This window comes from Pistacia vera, unplaced genomic scaffold, assembly GCF_008641045.1.
Source record: "Pistacia vera cultivar Batoury unplaced genomic scaffold, PisVer_v2 Contig586, whole genome shotgun sequence".
Classification (NCBI taxonomy): domain Eukaryota; kingdom Viridiplantae; phylum Streptophyta; class Magnoliopsida; order Sapindales; family Anacardiaceae; genus Pistacia; species Pistacia vera.
The window spans coordinates 13,084-37,049 of NW_022196430.1; the positions used below are offsets into that span (position 1 = coordinate 13,084).

At 35.6% G+C, this 23,966-nt stretch overlaps 1 protein-coding gene across 2 annotated transcripts; it reads left to right on the forward strand.

The window, feature by feature from the left end:
* Positions 1-19,759: 19,759 nt before the first annotated feature.
* On the forward strand, positions 19,760-23,568 carry LOC116109632 (zinc finger CCCH domain-containing protein 30-like). Of its 2 annotated transcripts, none has more exons than XM_031395856.1 (2): positions 19,760-20,032; positions 20,974-23,568. In XM_031395856.1, the coding sequence occupies exon 2, from the start codon at positions 20,985-20,987 to the stop codon at positions 23,178-23,180; it is 2,196 nt and encodes a 731-aa protein (XP_031251716.1). In that variant the 5' UTR covers positions 19,760-20,032; positions 20,974-20,984; the 3' UTR covers positions 23,181-23,568. The 2 variants fall into 2 exon arrangements, with proteins under 2 accessions (XP_031251716.1, XP_031251715.1); XM_031395855.1 differs by having other exon boundaries at positions 19,762-20,032; positions 20,962-23,568.
* The last annotated feature ends 398 nt before the right edge of the window (positions 23,569-23,966 follow it).

Below are 23,966 nucleotides of genomic sequence, written 5' to 3' on the forward strand. Positions count from 1 at the left end.
TAAATTCTAAAGAAAACTTCTTAATGAGATTATAAAAAATTACAGGGTATCACATGAAATGATGGAGGATTAAATTGCACTTTGCCCCCTAAATTCCATAAACCTTCTACAATAAACCCACTACTTGCAGTTTCGGTCATGACATGCAATCGTTACTATCAATGAATTAGACTTTTTGGTGATGAACTCAAAATTACCTCTCACGGCAACAAGTTTTAGCTTCCTGACCACTTTCTCTTTGTTGTCAAATAAATACCCTACATGCAAGTCCAAACCATCAGTAAACACATGAGATGCTTGACTACTAACTGCAATTGCCACCTCTAAATCTACATGGAGGACTATAGTGTTTATCTTCCTCACAAACTATACCTTCTGCATGTTTTGTATTTACAGAAATCTCTACATCTACAGGAAAATGTACAGTGTCCTCCTCGTCCACAATTATATTCTACCCCCTATGAACAACCTCTTCTACAGTGTCCTCCTCACCACCCAAATCATCGCCTACTCTTGATTTATCAACAAAAAAATCAATGTCCTCGTAGTTAAAATTAAAACCAACATTCTCCACACCAACTTGCTCGTTCTCCCATTCCTTTGAACCAACTTCCAACAGTTTATTCACAGAGAAACCCTTAAAATCAGCATCGAACTATTATCGCCCACATCAAGCATATATAACTTCACACTTTCATCCGACTTTAATATAGTAGGGGGTACCTTATAATGTTCAAGCACTCTACTTAAAACATACTTCACAACTATATCACTACGCAAGCAGCTCAACTCATCTCTTCTAATGATTTATCGATCAACTCATCAAAAAGTAACTTCTATACTCACAGCAATTGGCTTATTCTTTGCTCTTCCCAATCCACGTCCAGCAACTTTCGTCGTTCACCCACTCACCAAAATATTCAACACTCAAAACAACTTGTCCCATGTATAATAATAGTCAAGTACGTATAACGCAAGAAAAAAATTATTAACCGATATATTAAGGGTTGACACATTTTAAAGGGCATCTGCAAAGTCGCTTATGTGATATAAGCAATTTGGTATATTGCTTAAGTGATATGGTATAGATAAGCCTGCTTGCTTAAGCGATCTGGTACGATGTACCAGATCATTTATACCAGATTGCTTAAGCGATCGATCAGGTCTGGAATCCATTTTTCATGATCTGCTCCTATAATCGGTTCTGACAATTGCTACCACCCCTAGCTACCCACAATGCAAGAAAAATCATTAACAAATTTCACTCTTTTAAACTTGCATTACATCAAACACAACCGAAAACCTAAACCAATAAATCAATATCATAACCCAAACCCCATCCATTAAATCTTTGTGGATAGAAATCTAAAATACAAAAAGGAGTAACACAAACCTGGACGAAATGTCAGGAGGAGGAGGAGGAGGAGGCAGAACTTCTAGCCCCTTCAAAATATCTCTTTCTTTGTTTAGCAAGGAAAAAGAAGATGTAGAGGAAGAGTAGGAGGAGAAGGAGGAGGTTAGGATTCAGTTTTGCTAAGAAGAAACAGCAACATGGAGGGGAGTGCACGACGTTAATAGCTGGAGGGAGTGGGGCAAATTCTTTTTTTTGGGTTTGGGTTTCTTTGCAATAATTTTGGGTTTTGGGGGACAAAGATAATTTTTTTAAAATGAGTCAATGTTTCATTAATCCTAATTCAAACATGATTAGTGATTAATTACTCTTAATAAAAAAAATAAGGTCATTTAATAAAGACTTTGAAACTTGATAGCCTTTTAATTAAATACAAGGCAAAAATGGTGTTTTAATCTTTTGCCCATGATTCTTTCTGCTAACAACTGGTTCCCTTGAATCATAGAAACAAGTTTGTGTTAATGTGGATAAGGCGCACGCCTGTTCTTTTTGAGGGACTTCGGTAATATAGTTTAATTAACCCCCAACTGATATATTTCTGCTGGTCCAAAGAGATGGGCCGAACACATAGAAATTCAATTTTTAGAGCTGAATTGCTATCTATTTCTTGAACAACTTCACCCACATGCTTCAACCATCATCACTTCCATTATTAAACTTCCAATTTAGAATATCTTTCTTACCACTCATTCAATCTAATGGTTAAAAGAGTTATTAATTTTGCATTAAATATCAAAAATTAAGTCACACATTCCAACCTAGTTCAAAACATAGTCTCATGTAATGCAATATAAAGTATATTCTTTTATGTGCTTTAAAAATTTTTCTTAAAAAAAAAACACTATTATATAAAATTTATTTATTTAAACCCTAAGAGATTGGCCTAATGGTCAAGAAGGTGTACTCCCTTCATTGACTTCATGAATTCAAACCATCTTGGGGTCAATTTACCACAATTTTGGTTTATCTGATTCATTAGGCTTGTAGAATGTTTAACAAGCATTTGAGATTAGTTGATGTGCACGTAAGTTGACTCGGACATCTCGATTACAAAAAAAAAATAATAATAAAAAAAAAATAGAGCATCAAACGGCTAGATATCAAAATGTAATCATCACCATAAAAAATGAAAAAACAAACATGTCATTTAAATTATCTATCTACATTTTAAAACCATTTAATTTTTAAATGAAAAAACAATCACCACTAAATCATACGATTTGACTAGCTCAAATATATATCTTCTTATCACAATATTTAGAAGATCGGAGCTATTGACACTCTTTCTAATGAACTAAAGGAGACCCATTTCTTTAAAATACCCTATTTCAAAGTTTCGAATTTTTTTTTTTTCTTTTTACATCCCATAAATTCCATAAACACCCTTCATTCTATTTTTTTTTTTTTTTTTAATTTTAAAAGAGCGTTTCATTCCCTTTAAAAAGTGAGACCTTTTAAATTTATCAATGAAATGATAATAGATTTGACTCTAGTTAGAATATACTTTTATTTGCTTAGAAAATTGGTATATATAATACAATTAAAAGAGTTTTTCTTAAGAAAAAAAATTAGCCATTAATATATGAATTGTAATACAATTATGTACTGGTTTGTATGTGAATTATTGGACGGTCCAGATCATCACATTTGTCATAATTTTGACCAAAAAAAAAAAAGGGTATTTAAATAGGCCCCACTTGATCCGAAAACCCTTTTCTAGGGTAGAATTTTCTTCACAATTACAAAACACTAAAATCTAAAATAAAATTTATTTTCTACGAAAGTCCACAACCAAACACAAAAAAATAATCTTTTGATTGATGCCGTCAACTCAATAATAGAATGCCAAGTGTCCATGATGTAATCAAAATGGCCCACTTTGGTCACCTTGATAGGGAGCCAAAGCCAATTAAGCCGGCCAAATTTCCATGTCATATTCCCACAACAATGAGGTGTTCAAGATAAGGGTCAATTTTAGCATCTTATTAATGAAACTGAGAAATGTCTCTTTCTTTTCTTTCTCCCTGTTTCTAATCTTATTTCGAAATTTATCTTCTATTATAAGTAAATATTGTTTCAAGTGAAATCTGATTAAGAAAGGATTCATATTCGATTATTTAGAAACAAAGTAAGATAAAAAAGGAAATTGAATGGGTGTAATGTGATGTATAGGGACCATATTCTTTTGTCTTAATGTAGAATACATGCAAGTGATTGTGTTGTGAAAATAGAACTTGTGCTTATTTCATGTCCAAATCAAGCCCATGAAAATGACTTTGAGAGAGACCTCACAATCTCACCCATGTCAAATTTCTAAATCCCTTGCATAATGCACCATTTGCTTTATGTATTCACTATTTTCTTTCCAAGCAAAATTGATTAAAGGTGTTTTGAACTTTATAGTTCTGTTTTTGAGTTTCACGTGAACTTTTTTCAGATAAAACGAGTCTACTTGGAAACGTGGATCTAAACTCATTCTCATTTATTAACGATATGACATATATAAAAATATTTTTGAAAAATATATATTTGTTTAGTGTTTTTTATTGAAAATTATATATAAATAAATATTGTATAAAGGCATACCGACAAAACTCTTAAAAAAGTGGTAAGTATTTGAGGAAAAATAATTTTATATTAACAAACTTGTCTATTTTGTTTTATATAAATAGTTATGACCTAATTGTCACTTCATCAGTATGTACATAATTTATTTATTAAGAGAATTATTATGCTTTAAGAAATATTTTATACTGAAAAAAAGAATCTAATCTTAAAAAGATAATTAAATTAAATCAGAGATAATGAGAATTGTCGTGGGCAGTGAGCGGTTACGATTCTTACAATGGTTTTCGAGAATTCCAACACCTGAAATAATAAATTATATTTTCAACTTAGATGAAAACATTTTGTTTAGTTGAAGAAAATTAAATTAATTTTATATTTATGATGGTGGTTAAACGTCCAAGTAATGTGACCTATGTTTAACAACTTAATTAATCAATATCATAATTTAATTAATAAAACATTGCGCTGACAGGTTTTACTATTATTTTGACTGACAATTTCATGTTCTCAATTCCTGCCATTTATTTTTTAAATTACTTGGAACATTATATATTAATGTTTCGTTATAAATAAATTAATCACTCTAATCCAAGCATTAAAATATTAATTTACTGAAAAAAAAATGTTTTGAAAAAGCTTGTCAGTTTATTAATTTTCCTTTTTTTTTTTTTAAACATTATTATTATTGTCTATATAATAGTTTTCATTTCTCAGATTTCCCCTTCTCTATGAGGTAATACTAAATATTGAAATAAAAAGGTTTGGTTTGTAATTCAAAAACAATTTGTGAAAATTGAAATAAGATTTAAAAGTGCACATTATACAGTATATAATAATTTTTACTATTTAAAAATGTTTATAATATGATATTTAAAATTTTAACTATTAAAGACTTTTAAAACTATGAAAATGAATAAATTCTGATTTTACATTAGTTTTTATAACATTATAAAATTATAATTGAATCGAATAAGCTTTAAATTTCATTAAAAGGCCAATATAATACAATAAATTTAATGAAAAGACGAAGCATATAATACACCAAAAATGCAGTTTTTGTAAGAATCTGGAACTGGAGTGGCAAGAGAGATAGATGGACTATCGAAGTATGCCGGGAAGAAGACTGGAGAGGCAAGAGAAGCAACTTAGTTGCTAAGTATGCTGACAGAAAATAAAAGAGCAAGATAATAGAGAGAAGTATTATGTATTTCAGATTATATATTTCGTGTACAATATGTCTCAATTTATACAATTGTAAATGTAACATGTGCGGAAACAAATAAAGAGAAATAATCAATACATAGAAGGCAATAGTATAACTCTAGCTAATCATGCCATAATTGGACCATATCAAATCTCTAAAATCTTCTTAATATGGCACATATAATTACTCAAATGTCAACACTCCCCTTCAAGCTTGTGGTTTATAAATGTCATAAACTTCGAGCTTGCCTAATAAATATGAATATTGCCTCTGACATAATGGTTTTGTGAAGATGTCTACAGGCTGATCTATGGTCCGGATATGCTATGTTTTAATCATACCTTCTTGTATTTTATCTCTGACAAAGTGACAATCAATCTCTATATGCGTCGTTCTTTCATGAAAAACTGGATTGACTGCGATGTCGTTTGCTACCTTGTTGTCACAATATAGTTGAATCGATGTTTCTACTTGTAGATTTAGATCCTTTAACAACCCAAGAATCCATATGATCTCACATGTGGTTTTGGCCATGGCTTTATATTTTGCTTTTGCTAATGAGAGCGATACAATGGCTTGCTTATTTTTCTTCCACGAGATAAGAGGTTCTCCAAGTTTAATAAAGAAACCAGTGAGGGATCTTTTTGTCATCGGACATGAAACCCAATCCGAGTCACAGTATGCAGTGATACTTAGGTCTCATTTCCTTGGTAAGAGAAGTCTCAGCCCTGGACAACCCTTCAAATATTTGAGTAATTGCATCCATGTGGGATTGCTTTCGGGCATGCATAAACTAGCTGAGAATTTGTATTGTGTAATTGATGTCTAGTCGAGTCATTGTGAGGTATATGAGTCTTCCGACAAGCCGTTGATAGCTGGAGTTATATTCTAACAAGGGATCTATCTCAGAGTTTTGACTTTTCTCTTCATATTCTTGTGTGGTGAGTTTAATGTTCTATTCTATAAGAATGACGCTTGGTTTGCATGCTGCTAGACCTAAATATGAAATGAGTTCAAGCAAATTCTTCTGTTGGTTAAGAGATATTCCTTCTAAGGAACGAGCAATCTCAATACCTAGAAAAAACTTTGGTGCCCTTAGGTCTTTGATGTGGAATGTACTATGAAGATACTCTTTTAATTATGTGATTGATTTCTTATCGTTTCCTATAATGAGAATGTCATCAACATAGACTATGAGACTAAGGAAGGGCTCACCCTTCTGTCTGGAGAATAGGGTGTAATTATGTTTTGATTGAGTGAATCCAATGACTGTGAGAGCCTCTGTAAACTTCGTATTCCACTGCTGTGATGCTTGTTTTAGCCCATATAAAGATTTTCACAATCTACAAATGAGATTTTCCTATTGATTACGAAAGTCGGGTGGAATATCCATAAAATTTTTCTCATCAAGATCCCCATGGAGGAAGGCATTATGAACGTTCATCTGGTGGAGGTGCCAATCATGGTGAGAAGCAATGGAAAGGAATGCACAAACAATGACATATTTGGCTACAAGATAAAAGGTTTCCCAATAGTCAAAACCTTTTCATTGGGTGAAGCCTTTGTCAACAAGCCAAACTTTATACCTCTTAATGGAGCCATCAGCACGGTGCTTGATTTTGTAGACCCACTTACAACCAATAGGTTTCTGGTGTGAGGGGTGTGAAACAATGATTACTGACAAGGGCATTTAATTTTGCTTCCATGGCTTGACGCCAACAATCATGTTATATGGCATCGAAAAAGGTGTCGGGTTCTCGACAAGTGGAAATACTGCTCATGCAGGACCTATGTCTAGGAGATAATCTATCAAAATTGACATAATTAGATATGCGGTAAGGAATACCTTTCATAGTGGAATAGATGTAGTCGACCGTCCATACAAGTGGTCGAGAAACTTTGGATGACCATCATTATGGAATATTGTCTGGTTAAGGAATGTGATGAACTAGATCCATAGTTGGAGAATCATCCTGAGTTGGATCCATAGTTGTCAGATCTATGGTGTTAAGAGATTGTAGAGGTTCATCTGGAACTGTAGATTCTGCATGCTGATCAGTTGGAGATTGTGGAGTGGTAGCATGATTAGAATAGGGCTGAGCAAAGGGAATAGGAACCATGGTGATGGGACTGTCTGATAGTGACAGATGATCCAATGGTGTAGTTGGTGATGTAAGGGATGAAGTCTCATTGTCAGAGAAGGGAAAAATACCCTAATGGAAAACAACATCTCTGCTAACAAAAAACTTGTTATGTTAGGGATCATAAAAACCATACCGTTTCTGGAGCATAAGATACCCCATGAAAACACATTTTTTTGGCATGAGGAGCAAACTTGTCATGGGGACACACAATGGTGGAGTAAAACATAAAACCAAAAACTCGTAAGTGAGTGTTATCAGGTTTCTTTCCAAATAGTAATTCAAAGGAGTTTTACCTCCAATAACTCATGTAGGCATGCAATTAATGAGATAGGTTGTAGTAATCACACATTCGCCCCAAAAGATGGTTGGAATTTGGGCTTGGTGTTTGAGGGCTCGGGCTACTTCTAAAAGTTTACGCTGTTTTCGTTCAACAATCCCATTTTGTTGAGGAGTATAAGTACAAGAACTCTCTGGAGAATCCCATGGGAAAGGCACAAGGAGGAACATTGTTTGTTGAAGAAATCTAAAGCATTGTCAGTTCTAACCCTTTAAACCCATGTGTTGAATTGTGTTTGGACCATGGAGAGGAAGTTTAGGATGTGAGTAAATGCTTAGGCTTTGGTTTGCATAAGGAAGATCCAAGTCTCTCGGGAAAAATCATCCACTATTGTTAGGAAAAAAGGGGATCCATCATGATTGGGAACAGAATATAGGCCCTAGATATCAAGATGGATTAGGGTCAAAGGCGTTTTAGTGGAGGTTGTGCTGCTGGGAAAACGTATTCTAGGTTGTTTGGCAATAGGGTAGATTTGACAATTTAATTGAGGGATAGATGTACTATGACCCAATCTTTGATAAAAATAAGAGAATTATTATTAATATTTGCATTACACTAATTGTCTTTATTTCTAGGAAAAATAAAAAAGGGCTCCCAGTAGTATAGACCATGATGGGCTTTACCTAAGCCCATATGTTTGCTAGTCAAAGGATCCTGAAAGGTACATAGATTATGAAGAAATTGTAATGTGTAGTCATTATCAGTGTAGAATTTTGACACGGATATAAGGTTAAAATTGAAAGCAGTGACAAAAAGGAGATTTTTAAGAATTATGCTTTCAGTGAGTTTAACTATCCCTGTATGAGTTGGTGGAGCAATATTGTCATTTGGCATCCTAACAGATAATTGTGAGGTAGTTTTGTGCATGGCTGAAAATATTTAGGGTCGCAAATTATGTGATCACTAGCCCTTGAGTCAATAATCCATAAATCACAGGAAATTTAATTATTGAAACAAAAAGATGTACCTGCATAACTGGCGAAAACGTTGTTTGTTAGAAGTTGATTCAGCATATGGATGAGCTGATTGATTTGTTTAGGTTTGTTCAAGGGCGGTTAAGCTTCAGATCCCAATGATGTGGTAACATTCACACTATTTGCCATTGGATTACCATTTTTGTCTTTAGGACGCCATGCAATTTCCAGCATGTGTCTTAATTGTGATTTCTCCTTTTACAATAATCACAGTACATTTCCTTACCCGATCGGGACGATCCTAAGCCATTGGATCCATTTTGAAAATTCCCAAAATATGAGCCATTGGATGGATTTCCAAAATGTCGACCTCTAAAATTTTGATGATGTTGACTATTAACCAGATTGACTGCTTGCTGGCTGTTGGATTGCTTGGAATGATCTTGGCCATTCATTCCCTTACATAAAAATTGTTCTTTTTCCTTTTCATTCACAGAATCACCCAATTGTGGTGATTCCATGGAGGCCAATCATTGGCTTTCATCTTGTATATTGGGTGATTCTGTGGAGGCCAATCATTGGCTTTCATCTTGTATACCCAACTAGTATAGGCCATCATCTATATATGAAAAGGGCAAAAAAGCTTTCGTTTAATCCAAAAAGAAAGTGGATCAAATGCTCTTGCTCTTTGAGTTTTTGAAATTGTTGCAAGGTTTCTATTGGGCCTTGTTGTTGCTAGGTGACGAGGTTGAGCTCATTTTAGACGGCTGATAGCTGATTGTAATAGACCGTGAGGGTTTGGTTGTGTTGTTTGATTTCGACAAGACTTTGACGAAGTGTGAACAGTTTGGCCAGATCCAACTGTCCATACATTTCCTTAATAAATTGCCATAGTTCCTCGAAGATTTCTGTTATTAGGATTGTAATCAATATACATTAAGAACAAATTTTTAAAATAGAGATTATTCATTTCCTAGATTAAATTATTGTTTCCTAGATTAGCTCTTTATTTTCCTATATATTGATGTATAATTTATCAATACATATAATAAAAATTACAATCAGTTCTCTGTTTTTCACATCGTATCAGAGTAATTCTAGATTGTTTCTCAATTTCGTTTTCTTTTTCTCTGCCCAAGTGAACATTATTTGTGAGTCACCCTAGAGAGTGGCCTTTTTTTTTCTCATCGCCTGCCTAGGAAGAAGCCCCTCATGCCGATCGACCATTCCCTAAAGTCCGGTCACTAGAGGAGCAACGCATGAGTCTCACACACCACCTTTTTCATCTACAGTAGTCTTCACGTGCTGGCGCGTGGGGGCTCATGTGACGGAGGACAGTGCTCTGATTAGGGCTCGTTAACGAATCGAGCCGCTCGTGAGTCGACTCAGCTCGGCTCAAGTTTGGCTCTTTAACGGCTCAATTCGTATGGTTTCGAGCCGGCTCGGCTCGGTTCGGTTCGTGAGAGAGAATGAGCCGAGTTCGAGCCTACCTCGGCTCAGCTCGTTAGGCTCGCGAGTCGAGCCTGGCTCAAATAAGTGGGGGGTTTTGGGGGGTTTATTGAATAAGGGGGATTACACTGAAATTTTTAAAACAAAAAGTTTTCAAAAATGACAAAGACTCCCCTGATTTTAAAATCCCTTAAATCGTTGACATGAACCATTTGCCTTAAAATCAAACCAATTCCAAAAATTGTCAACACATTTTCCAGCCGTCTCCGGTGTACCTTGTTGTTGTCGTCAATACCATCTGCTTCGCCGGAGTGTTTGTTGCAGACTCGCCGCTGTCAAACCCATCTACCCTTCCAACTCTCGCCGTGAAACACTGAAATCTACTTGTTTTCCTTTTCTATCCTCGCTGTAAAACCCAGTTGCTCCGTCGTCAACCATCGTCTTGTTCGCAGTAAGTTTGATTGTTTTAAATCTTGTTGAGTTGTTGTTACTTGTGTATGATTGATTTTTGTGAAACCCATTAGCTTCTCATGATTTTTGTGAACTCTCTTTTATAACAGGTGGTTTTTTTGGGTGAAAGTGATTGTGTTGTTGTCGTTGACCGGCGTGGTGTCACTCTTTTCTTTTTTAACTTGTGTGATTCTTTTAGGCATCATTGGCATTGAAGATTCAGATCGAAGATCTGCAAAGTGCCAAAGTCAGATGAAAAACATTGGGTTGTGTAAAACAATGTAAAAGTCAAAAAGATGAAGATGAAGATCGAAGATTTGCAAAGTGCCAAAGTTAGATTAAAAATATTGGTTCGTGTAAAACAATGTAAAGGTCAAAAAATGTGATAAGGATTTCAGTTACTTTATTAACTTTACAATGAAAATATACTATTTTATTACCTTTTCCAATACTTGATTACTGACAATATTAAAAGGGCTTATGCCTAAAAAAAAATTGAATTTTCTGGACCGGCTCGCGAGCCGGCTAGGACTCGGCTCGCAAATCGGCTCGAAATACTTTTAAATTCATTACGAGCCGAGCCGAGTTATAAAATTTGCAGCTCAACTCGGCTTCTTTCTTTATTCTATTTCATGAGCCGAGATTGTTAAACCAAAAACTCGGCTCGGCTCGTGAACACCCTTAGCTTCGATCACCCTTCTCGGCTTCGTCTTGATATTTTTGGCAAGTCTGTATGATCAATTCCTCAGTATCTCAGCCAGGTCAAATCAGTTTTGTTGATTTCTGTTGGTATCAGATTTCGTTCTTTGAAGAGTTTGTTGGCTATTTGTGTTGAGGTCAGTTTGTTGATTTTCGTTTGTAAGTTGTGTTGACTATTTGTGTTGAGATCAATTTTTCGTCTTCTTACCATGGCTGATGAGCCTATAACTGATATGGTTCCTATAATGTAAAAAATTATGGAACATAAGCTTAATGGGTCTGATAACTATTTTAATTGGAGTAAGCAAATTCGTCTCTACCTGCGAAGTATTGGTAAAGATGATCATCTCACAAAAGATCCGTCTAAAGATGATTCAAAGCAAACATGGTTAAGAGAGGATGCCCGGTTGTTCTTGCAGATACAAAACTCCATCAACAGTGAGTACTTGGTTTAATTAATCATTGTGAATATGTGAAAGAGTTGATAAACTATCTAGATTTTTTGTATTCTAGGAAAGAGAATGTTTCTCGTATTTTTTATGTATGCAAAGCCTTTTATCGAGCTAAGAAACAAGATAGGTCTCTCAGGGCCTATTTTATAGACTTTAAAAGGATATATGAAGAACTTAACGTCTTTTTACCATTGAGTGCTGATGTGAAAGTTCAACAAGCTCAACGAGAGAAAATGGCGGTTGTGAGTTTCCTAGCTGGACTCCCTTGAGGGTTTGAATCTGCTAAATCTCAGGTTCTTGCAAGTTTTGAGATCACCTCTCTCCAAGACGTATTTACTAGGGTTCTTCGTACAGAAATACTCTATCTGTTCAGTCGAGTAGTGCTCTTGTAAGTCAGAATAATGACACTGGACGTTCATATAACAGGAGCAATAACAAAGGAGGGGGTTCGAATAATCATGATAATCAGAGTCATGAGTCAGAAGGGATTGTGTGCTACTACTGTCATGAACCTGGTCATACAAAGCGCACATGTAGAAAGTTGCAAAATAAGTCCCAGAAAACTTAGTAAGCTCATGTTGCCGCTACTGATACTTCTGAGAAGACGGTTATTATTTCAGTTGATGAGTTTTCCAAGTTTTCTCAGTATCAAGAATCATTGAAGTCCTCATCTACTTCCATCACTGCTCTCGCTGAGTCAGGTAAACCAAATACATGTCTTATTTCCTTATCCCCCAAATGGGTCATTGATTCTGGTGCCACAGATCATATGACAGGTAATCCTAGTCTCTTTTCAACATATCAGTCACATAATTCCTCGTCTAATGTTACTTTAGCTGATGGGTTAACTTCTTGTGTTCTTAGGTCTAGGTCTGTTAACCCTACTTTGTTAATTTCCCTATCCTCTGTATTGAGTCTACCACAGTTCGCTTTTAATTTAATTTTTGTGAGTAAAATCACTCATGCTCTTAAATTTTGCATCTCATTTTTCCCTGATAATTGCCTGTTTCAGGATCTTACGACGAGGTAGATTATTGGTAAAGGACATGAATCTGGAGGGCTCTACATCCTTGACACACAGATGCCCAGAACCATTGCATGTTCCAATATTTCGACCCATTTTGAGGCGCATTGTGACATCCTTCTCTACCATTGTTAAATAAATTATGTCCTCATTTTAATAACTTATCTTCGTTAGATTGTAAGTCATGTCAATTTGTCAAACACCACCATCTTCCTTCAAGTCCAAGAGTCAATAAACGGGCTAGTGTCCTTTTTGAATTAGTTCATTAAGATGTTTGGGGTCTGTGTTCTATTATGTCTAAACTTGGATTTAAATATTTTGTTACCTTTATTGATGACAACTCTCGTGTAACTTGGCCTTATTTAATGAAAAATCGTTATGAGTTGTTTTCTCATTTTTGTGCCTTTTGTGATAAAGTTAAAACTCAATTTAATACTTCTGTCCAGACATCCAAAGAATATTTTTCGAGTTCTTTTCAGTCTTATATGAGTCAACATGGCATTCTTCATCAATCCTCTTGTGTTGACACACCGTTCCAAAATGGAGTAGCGGAGAGGAAAAATAGACACCTTCTTGAAACCGCCCGAGCCCTATTATTTCAAATGCAAGTTCCTAAACAGTTTTAGGCCGATGCAGTTTCCACGACATGTTTTCTAATTAATCGCATGGCTTCATCTATTCTAAATGGTTCCACTCCTTATAGTGTCATCTTCCCGTCTAAGCCTTTGTTTCCTATTGCACTAAAGATATTTGGTAGTACTTGTTATGTTCGTGATGTTCGACCCCAGGTAACCAAGTTAGATCCCAATTCTCTTAAATGTGTTTTTCTAGGTTACTCTCGCCTTCAGAAGGGATATTGATGCTATTGTCCTAGTCTTAATAGATATTTGGTGTCACCTGATGTTACTTTCTTAGAAAACACCCATTTTTTTCCTACTTCGTCTACCTATACAAGTCAGGGGGAGGACGATGACTTACTAATCTACATTGCCACAGCCCTACTGGCTACTCCTACACCTGAGGCTTCCCCACCTACTATTCATCCTCCGACACCACCTCTTATCCGTCCACTACCTCCAATTCGCATTGTCTATTCTCGTTGACAGGAACCTCCTGTATCAATCCCTTAATCGTTAGATCTAGTCTCCAGTGACCCCGATACCTGTGTTCCTTATTAGGAAGACCCTTATAATTCATGTCCTACCCAAGACTCTTCGTTGTTGGATCCAGCCTTAAGTGATCTTGATCTTCCTATTGCTCTTCGAAAAGGTAAACGTCAGTGTACTTATCCTTTCTCTTCATTTGTTTCTTATGATCACCTATCATCTTCTTCTTGTTCTTTTATGGCTTCACTAGACTCTATCTCCTTTCCTGCAACTGTTCATGAAGCCTTATCTCATCCTAGCCGGTGTGATGCTATGATAGAAGAGATGAATGCTTTAGATGTTAATGGTACTTGGACCTTGGTTGAATTACCTACTGGAAAGAGACCTATTGGATGCAAGTGGGTGTTCGTTGTTAAAGTAAATCCTGATGGGTCAGTGGCTAGGCTTAAAGCTCATCTTGTAGCTAAAAGTTATGCTCAAAATTATGGAGTGGATTATTCTGACACTTTTCTCCTGTGGCTAAATTGACTTTTGTTCGCTTATTTATCTCTATGGCGGCTACTCATTCTTGGCCATTACATTAGTTGGACATAAAAAATGCATCTTTACATGGCGACCTTCAGGAAGAAGTATATATGGAGCAACCATCTGGGTTTGTTGCTCAGAGGGAGTATGGGAAAGTTTGTCATCTTCGCAAATTATTGTATAGTTTGAAACAAAAGTCCACGTGCTTGGTTTGGAAAGTTCAGTTAGGTAGTTGAAAAGTTCAAAATGACAAAGAGCAAGTCTAATCACTCAGTCTTTTACAAAGAATCAGCAGTTGGCATTATTCTTCTTGTCATATATGTTGACGACATTATCATCACTGGGAGTGACACTGTAGGGATTTCATTACTTAAGTTCTTTCTTCACACCCAGTTTCATACAAAATATTTAGGAGTGTTGAAGTATTTCTTGGGGGTTGAGGTAACAATGAGCAAGAAAGGCATATTCCTCTCTCAAACGAAATATGTGCTTGACTTATTAACTGAGACAGGAAAATTGAGAGCTAAGCCATGCAGTACACCAATGTTTCCTAATTCGCAACTTACCAAAGATGGTGAACTGTTTGAAGATCTTAAGAGGTATAGAAGACTGGTTGGAAAGTTGAACTATCTAATAATCACTCGTCTTGATATTGCGTACTCTATCAGTGTAGTAACTCAATTCATGTCTTCTCCTACGATTGACCATTAGGCAGCGTTAGAGCAGATTATGTGTTATCTGAAAGGAGCTCCAGGACGTGGTATTTTGTACAGAAATCATGGACATAATAATATTGAGTGCTTCTTTGATGCAGATTGGGCAGGTTCCAAGATAGATAGGAGATCCACTAGAGGTTACTGTGTTTTTGTTGGTGGAAATTTGGTCTCATGGAAAAGTAAGAAGCAAACTGTTGTGTCCCGGTCTAGTGCAGAATCGAAATATAAGGCTATGGCCCAATCTGTGTGTGAAGTAATATGGATATATCGGTTTTTTTCTGAAGTTGGTCTTATGGCCTCTTTGCCGGCAAAATTGTGGTGTGACAACCAAGTTGCTCTTCATATTGCTTCTAATCCCATATTTCATGAATGAACTAAATACATTGAAATTGATTGTCATTTCATTCGTGAGAAAATACAGCAAGGTTTAGTCTCTACAGGATATGTAAATACTAGAGAGCAACTAGGAGATGTTTTCACTAAAGCTTTGAATGGGGTTCGAATTGATTATATTTGTAACAAGTTGGGCATGATTAACATCTATGCTCCATCTTGAGGGGGAGTGTTGTAGATAATCATGCAAAATCTTACAAATATTGCATGATTCAGTGTATAAATTTATAATAAGATATTAGGATTGTAATCAATATATATTAAGAACAAATTTGTAAAATAGGAAGTTAGATTATTCATTTCCTAGATTAGATTATTTGTTTCCTAGATTAGTTCTTTATTTTCCTATATATTGATGTATAATTTATCAATACATATAATAAAAATTACAATTAGTTCCCTGTTTTTCATAGTGGCAAACTAGCGGCAACCTCATGGGTCAGGAGTTGTTGATCCACAAACGAACCAGCATGTTGCATTTGGTCCAATGTTTGTGGAGATGAGGCTCAATCGATAGTGCTCTGGTGCCATCAATATAACCATCTTTGTCTTTGGTGATGAGAGCTCGTCGAAAATCGTGAGCCCATGTCTCGTAGTTCTTGGTGTCGGTGAGAAATTGTTTAACTAGAACAAGTTCTAGTCCATTGGACAGTGAAAAGTATAGGGGATCGCCAAGCTCTGGCCGGCGTTGGTTGGGTTTCACAATTTGGAATTGGAAGGGATACGAGTTTGGGCCAGTTTGAACCGAAAACCTGAATGGATATGAGTTTGGGTTGGGCCCGATTTGCCCGATTTGGTTGTTTGGGTTGGTTTCCATGATTGGGCCGGTTTGGTTATTTTAGTTCGTGTGCATGTTTGGGCCGGTTTGAGTATTGGGGTTGGTTTGTATGTGTGGGCCTATTTGGCTGTTTGTGTGTCGGTCTGTTTGGCTATTTGTTGAATCTAAGCCCTTGTTTGGTGTGTTGGGCCCTCTTGGGGTTGATGATGGGTTTTGTTGATTTTGGTTTGGATCCTTTTTTTTTTTTTTCCTAAGGAACTAATCCGAGAGTCTGTTTTGCAAGGGAACCAATAATAGAGGGCATGATTTGGATTAGTGAAATTGAGCAACAAGGAGAGGATTTGGCTAGAAGGCCTGCTTTGATACTATGAAAGAATCTGGAACTGGAGTAGCAAAAGAGGTAGTTAGACTAATGAAGTATGCTAGGAAGAAGAGTAGAAAGGCAAGGGAAGCGACTTAATTGCTAAGTATGCTGAAAGAAAATAAAAGAGCAAGAAAGTAGAGAGAAGTATTATGTATTTCAGATTGTATATTTCATGTACAATATGTTTACGTGTAAGGAAACAAATAAGAAGAAATAAATACAAATCAATACATAGAAGGCAATAATATGACTCTAGCTAATCATACCATAATCGGACCATATCAAATCTCCCAAATCTTCTTAATATGACGCATATAATTACTCAAATGTCAAAAGTTTTCGAAATAGATTTAAATAAATTCCCGTAACATGGATAATAGGTCAATTTTTTATGCTGCCGAAATCAAGTGAAGTGTATAAGCTTTTCAAAGGACAAGGTCGACCACTACAATTGAATGAAAGATTGAGACCAATTCAATCTTTCAATTATTTTGCTTAAGCTTTCAATTGCGCAATCATAATTTAATTTAAATAAGATAGATAGTAATCTTAATATTTATTATATTTAAATTATTATGTATTGGAAAAAAAAAAATTATTTACTTATCAACTATCCATTATTATATATATACAAAACAAAAATTTAATTTATAATTAGAGATTTTACTCATGATAAATATTTTCTTGTGTGATAAATTTTAGAATAGAAAAAACTTAAATTTCCAAATTATACTATCATTAATTGTTTTCAAAATGCAAATGTGCAATACAAACTAGAGAATGGAAGACAAATAGTCAATTAACGTACTTTAGTTTGTGGGCATCAAGAATTTTGAGAATAATTTAATAAAAAAAATATGTAGAAAACTTAAAGAAAATTTTAAAGTGAGAGGTCGTAACGGTGGGTTGCTACGCTTATCTACCTTGAAGATTACTTGAAATGTACATAAGTTGGCCTGATGGTTAAAAAAAAGAAATTAAAGAATTTAGGAGAGCCATTGGCCCATCCTGAGCCAAGGCTAGTTTCGCCGATAAGGGTTATGATAAGTTTCACTTTGAGTAGGTCAAATTTGAAATAAGTCTGTCTTATTTATAATCAGATTGTTACAATCAGTTCATTAAAAAATTTAAGTATATTAAATTTCTTCTTTAAAAATTATTGTTATAATTCATCATATAAATTTACAATTATGCTAAGCGTACAAAGAAATTTACAAAGATTTATTGTACAAAGTGAAGTGGTAGGAGATGAATAGAAGAGTGAATAAAAAAGTTAAACTCATCATATTCACTCTTATATTCATCTCTTATCACATTACTTTGTACAAAAAAAACTTTATAAAATTCTTTGTATACGTAATATTATCCATAAATTTATTGTTCACAAATTAAGGCTACATAAGAGATAGAAAGAAAAATATTTAAATATTTTAAAATACAAAAGTATCGCTATTTTATTTAAATAACAAAAATAATAACTAAATCATCGTGTGAGTTGATTTCATTGTTCTTAATGAAAAATATTTAAAAACAAAAATAATAAAAATATTATAATGTTACATACGTAAACTATTTTTTTACCGACTGATGTGAAAATCTTACATAATTATTGTATTAAAACCCATCAATTTATATGGGTCAATTTGTATAAAAAAGTTTTTTATATTAAATATTATACGTTTTTCATTTTTGTAGATGCTAAACTATTTAGTTTAACTGTTGTAATTTGGCTATTAAATGCTATATTTTATAAAATAATATGATTTAGTATAGTCTAACAGTGTATAAATCATTCAATATGCTAGAAAACAAGTCTTTGATATATTCGTTAAGAAAAATTAAATCAATTTAAATAAATTTATGATGTATTTTTTTTTTCCCTTGAACCAAACCTTAATATATATATATATACATATATGATTATGTTTGTGAAGTATTTGAGATGATTCATTTATGGATTTAAAAAGAAAAAAAAAATAAAGACAATTTCAAAGCTCTTTAAGGAAAATTTCTTTCTATTTTTCAAATCATAATTTTTCCTAAAATAAAATTGACAATATTTCCATCTTTAACAATAATCACACTCTAATGTGCATTCATCACACACAAATAAATCTCTTATTATTAAATTTAATATTAATATATTTTCTTTCAGTCATAGTCTTTGGTCAACTAGGGCCGGCTCTAAGGTTGCCCTTTTCAATAATTTATATTTTTAAAATTGAATTTCACATAATATTACCATAAATTAAATAATACATTTTTTTTCCCCACTTTTCATCTTTATTCTTTCAAAAGTAAAATTTAATTTCACGTCGTTTTTGTGTCGTTGGTTGTTCCATGCTTTTTCTCCCCTTGTGATTTGACTCCAACATTTAACCCAATTTTACTCTTCCTTCAAGTCCGCCCTGCTCTTCTATCTAGTACACCTGAAAATCTAGAGCCTTAAATCTCTCTCTCTCTCCTATTGGCGGACGCCAGTCCTCTTTCAAATCCAGTTTAATCAACCTCCCGCACGCGCGTTGTCACCGGCTCCGCCAGTCACCTCTTTCTACTTACTTACCAAACCGGTCACCTCTAGGGCCTTTCCACCTCCCCAACCGGTTCCCGAGAATTTCTAAGCTTTGTCTAGAGTTGAGTACTCTCATGTCGTTTGCTTGCCAGGACCAATTAAATCAACACACGTGTCGAAAGATCATCCGTCAGGTACGTGATGAGCTTGTCTTTCCAGAGACTTCTAGGGGCATATCAGGCTTTAAAGCGGACAACTTTAGAGATTTTTCCACTAATAACTGCCAGATCACTCTGTAGTAGCATTTAATTCTGAAACGTAAAAACACTCGATTACTCCCATCTAAAATTAACTTTCATGTAAGATGAATTTGGGTTGAATTTCCATAAAATTTGACCCCGAAATACGGTTAAATTATTACACACCCATCTACGTCGTCGTTTCGGTACCATCTAACTTCACACAACCGACCACTCCCAGGTCGCCACCTCAATAAACAAATAAGAAATGACACATAAAATAACATATTTATCCCCAGAACATACCGCGAAACATGACGCGGCGTGATGTGACTGGCGGATTTAAAAGTAGAAGAATAATAAAAAATCACACACAATCAAAATTCTCAGTGCGCTTGTCTTTAATAATTTTAGTTTTTCTCTTTCTTTCTACTATTGGATAGGCGATTTTATCAAAACACAAAAATTAAAATTAAAATAAAAAATCATTTTTTTAATTGTTAATTTATTTTTTATTTTTTTCCTTTTTTGGGTTCTCATGAGTCATGAAAGAAAGAAAAAAGCAAAACTTAGGAAATGGAGATGATGAAGAAGAAGAAGCCGAGTTCTCCTCTCTTCATTGCTTTGTCTTAGTTGAAGTTTGAGTTAAAGACTCCAAGATTAGATCTGAAAAGTAGTTTGAAGTTTGAAACTTTCTTTGCGCATGGCTTCTCTTTCTTTCTTTCTCTGTGTCCTGGTAACTCACTGGTAAGATTCGCTTTCATCATCTCTTCTTTCACTTGTTTGTGTACTTGTGATCACGTGCGTGTTCGTGCTGTGTCGATGAATACGTCGTTAAGAAGTTCACGCTTTTGATGTAATGAGTGTGTGAGTGATCACATGTGAGAAGATCTTTTGTTTTTTCATGTTTAGTTAAGAAATGATGAGAATGAATGATAAAGATTTGGTTTTTTCCAGATCTTCTATTACTTTGTAGTTGTTTCTTCTTTGGTTTTGAATGTGATGCTTTTGACTTGTTTTAGTTTAGATCGATTGTTTTTTTTTCTGTTTCTCTTTGGTTACCAAGAAAACTCCGGAAACTTTAGAGGGAAAATCTTCTCTTTTGGGGAAAATGAGAAGATTGAATATTCAATATTCAATAGCTTGATGTTGGTTATTTGGAAGCCTGATAAAGTAAGCTGATGAGTCTCAGTTTGTATGTATCTGTGTGTTGATTCTCTGTTTGGTTTGGGAGATTATGCAAGAAAGTGAAGGAAAATGCGTACAGGTTGCTTACAGAATCTAAGAAAACAATTCTGGTAGTCCTTTTTAGTTCTCCGGTTTTTGAGGTTGAACCGGATTTTGTTGTGTGTGTCTTGTGGTAACTACTTTCATACCAATGATGCGTGACTTAGTTATTCTGTTGTCTACATTTGGTGCTTCTTTACAATCAATTTGTCCTAAACTGTAAGTGGATATTAAACCTCCTAGATTTTATTTCACTTTCATACTTCATCGAGAGTCAAAACTGTAACTCATCTTTATTTTAGCATAACCCTGCCTCTCGTCAATATATTTATGTGTTTTTTTTTTTTTTTTTCTTTTTCTTTTTTTGACTTTTTATGCCGAGTTTATCTTTTTAGTTCATACATGAAATTTGTGTTTCTTCATGGGTTGATTTAGATGTTTAATTTCAGCTAGATTTTTAGCAAATGAAAGCATGTGCTGTGGACCAGAGCGGCTGAAGCTGACACCGCCTCAGACACCGTCTTTTATTTCTTTTGACGAAAATAGACACACCAACATAGACATGAATCACTTGACTGTTGAGACTGATGATACTTTTGCGAGCCTGCTTGAGCTTGCTGCTAACAATGACTTTGAGGGCTTCAAACGGTCCATTGACTGTGATCCATCGGGTATTGATGAGATTGGATTATGGTATGGTAGACAGAAGGGCTCAAAGCTGATGGTTAATGAGCAGAGAACCCCTTTAATGGTTGCTGCTACCTATGGTAGTATTGATATCATAAGACTGATTCTTTCCCAATCAGATGCTGATGTAAATCGGGCTTGTGGCAATGATAAAAGCACTGCCCTTCATTGTGCTGCCTCAGGTGGGGCTTTAAATGCAGTTGATGTTGTGAGACTGCTTTTAGCTGCCGGTGCTGATCCCAATTTGGTAGATGCAAATGGTCATTGCCCTGTTGACGTCATTGTTGTTCCTCCTAAGCTCCAAGATGTGAGATTGACTCTTGAAGAACTCCTTGCAACTGATGGTTCTATGGTTGAGCGTAATCTTAGGGTGTCAACTGCTACATCAAATTCAAATTCACCACCTCTTTCACCTTCTTTTGAAAATGGGTCCCCAACATTTGCTTCAGATTCCCCGGTGAAGTCTAAGTTAAATGATGCTCCTATTTCTTATGCATCAGAGAAGAAAGAATATCCTATTGACCCATCTCTCCCAGACATAAAAAACAGCATCTATTCTACTGATGAATTCAGGATGTACTCATTCAAGGTGCGGCCTTGTTCACGGGCCTATTCCCATGATTGGACAGAGTGCCCATTTGTTCACCCAGGGGAGAATGCTCGAAGAAGGGATCCAAGAAAGTTTCATTACAGTTGTGTTCCTTGTCCTGATTTCAGAAAGGGGGCTTGTAGACGTGGGGATATGTGTGAATATGCCCATGGTGTTTTTGAGTGTTGGCTTCACCCTGCACAATATCGAACCCGACTTTGCAAGGATGGTACAAATTGCGCTAGAAGAGTGTGCTTCTTTGCACACACTCCTGAGGAACTCCGACCGCTGTATGTGTCTACAGGTTCGGCTGTCCCTTCTCCTCGCTCAAGTACCTCTGGTGCTACAGCCATGGATTATGCTACTGCAATGAGCCTTTTACCTGGCTCTCCTTCATCGGTGTCTGTCATGTCTCCTTCACCATTCACTCCACCGATGTCTCCATCTGCTAATGGCATGTCACACTCAAATGTTGCTTGGCCCCAGCCAAATGTTCCGGCCTTGCATCTCCCAGGAAGTAACCTTCAATCCAGTCGCTTGAGATCTTCTCTGAATGCTAGAGACATTCCTGCTGAAGATTTCAATATGCTCCCGGATTTTGATGTGCAGCAACAGCAGCTCCTCAATGAGTTATCCAGCCTCTCACAACCATCTCTGAGTTCTAATTCCTTGAACCGTTCTGGTCGGTTGAAAGTTTTAACCCCATCAAATCTTGATGACCTCTTTTCTGCTGAGAGCTCATCTCCTCGTTATTCTGATCAGGCACTGGCTGCTGCTGTTTTCTCACCAACGCATAAATCTGCAGTTCTCAATCAATTTCAGCAGCAGCAGAGCATGTTATCACCAATCAACACGAATTTCTCTCCTAAGAATGTTGATCACCCTCTAATGCATGGTTCTTTTGGGGTGCCATCATCTGGAAGGATGTCTCCCCGGAATGTGGAACCTATATCTCCAATGAGTTCTCGAATGTCCTTGTTAGCTCAACGTGAGAAGCAGCAACAGTTTCGCAGCCTTAGCTCTCGGGAACTTGGCTCCAACTCTGCTGCAGCTGTTGGTTCCCCTGTAAATTCTTGGTCAAAGTGGGGTTCTTCCAATGGCAAGCCCGATTGGGCTGTAACTACAGATGAATTGGGTAAGCATAGGAGATCGTCTTCATTTGAGCTTGGAAATGGTGAAGAACCCGATTTGTCATGGGTTCAATCACTTGTTAAAGAATCTCCAACTGAGATGAAAGAAAAGCTAGCAACACCTGCCTCGGGTGTAGCAGCTGCCCCTTCTTCAAGTGAGGGTTCGGATATGAACCCCCAAATTGAATCAGTTGATCACGCAGTTTTGGGAGCATGGCTCGAGCAAATGCAGCTTGACCAACTTGTGGCTCAGCAAAATTGAAACCATTTTTACTGAGCTCTGAGACAGTGAACCAGAAACTTTTTGGTAAATAATGTGTTTTTTTGGGTCGAAGTCAATGGCGGATGTGCAAGATTAACAGAAACAGAAACAAGAAAGTGGAAGGAAGAAAGTAGTTTGAGCAAAGGGAAATTTATTTTCACCATTTATTTTTACAACAGAAGTTAGAAAGAAAGAGAAGGTGAGGAGAAACCTCTGGGTTTTATTCAAAAGATTAAGCCCAGGCTAGTTGTTATTTTTTTTTTATTTATCTTGATCTTAATATCTTCAAATCCAAATTCCTATTATTGTCAAATTTTTTTCTTCTAAAAATGAGCAACATGCTCATTTACAATGAAAACTAAAAGCTATATGTTTGGTTTATCCTTCATTTTGTGCAATATTCATTATCATCTTTGGAGATTAAGAAAGAGAGGGAGGGGGTGATGCAGTTTCCAGAAGAGAGAGGTTGTTTTGTATGGTTGGTGCATTTTTTGGGGATGACAAAAGGGAAATTTTGCTTCTTTTGTTGTAGTTTGGAATCAATAATTGTTTGGGGAAGAGAACAAACTAATGATCCTCTCATAATGATGTAACATTAAACTATAGTTTATTATTATTATTATTATTGTTATTCTAAATACCAATATCTTTATTACTATTATTATTTACTGCATTTAGTTGATTGTGTATATTGTAATGAAGTGATTTTGGATGGGAAGTAGTGATGTGGTGTGGTGGACTCCAAATCCCACTAATGGGAATTGGGGTTTGTGTGTGGAAATAGGT

What these genes read in the sequence shown, in the direction of transcription:
- LOC116109632 (XM_031395856.1), top strand. Translation starts at nt 20,985, where the DNA reads ATGTGCTGTGGACCAGAGCGGCTGAAGCTGACACCGCCTCAGACACCG.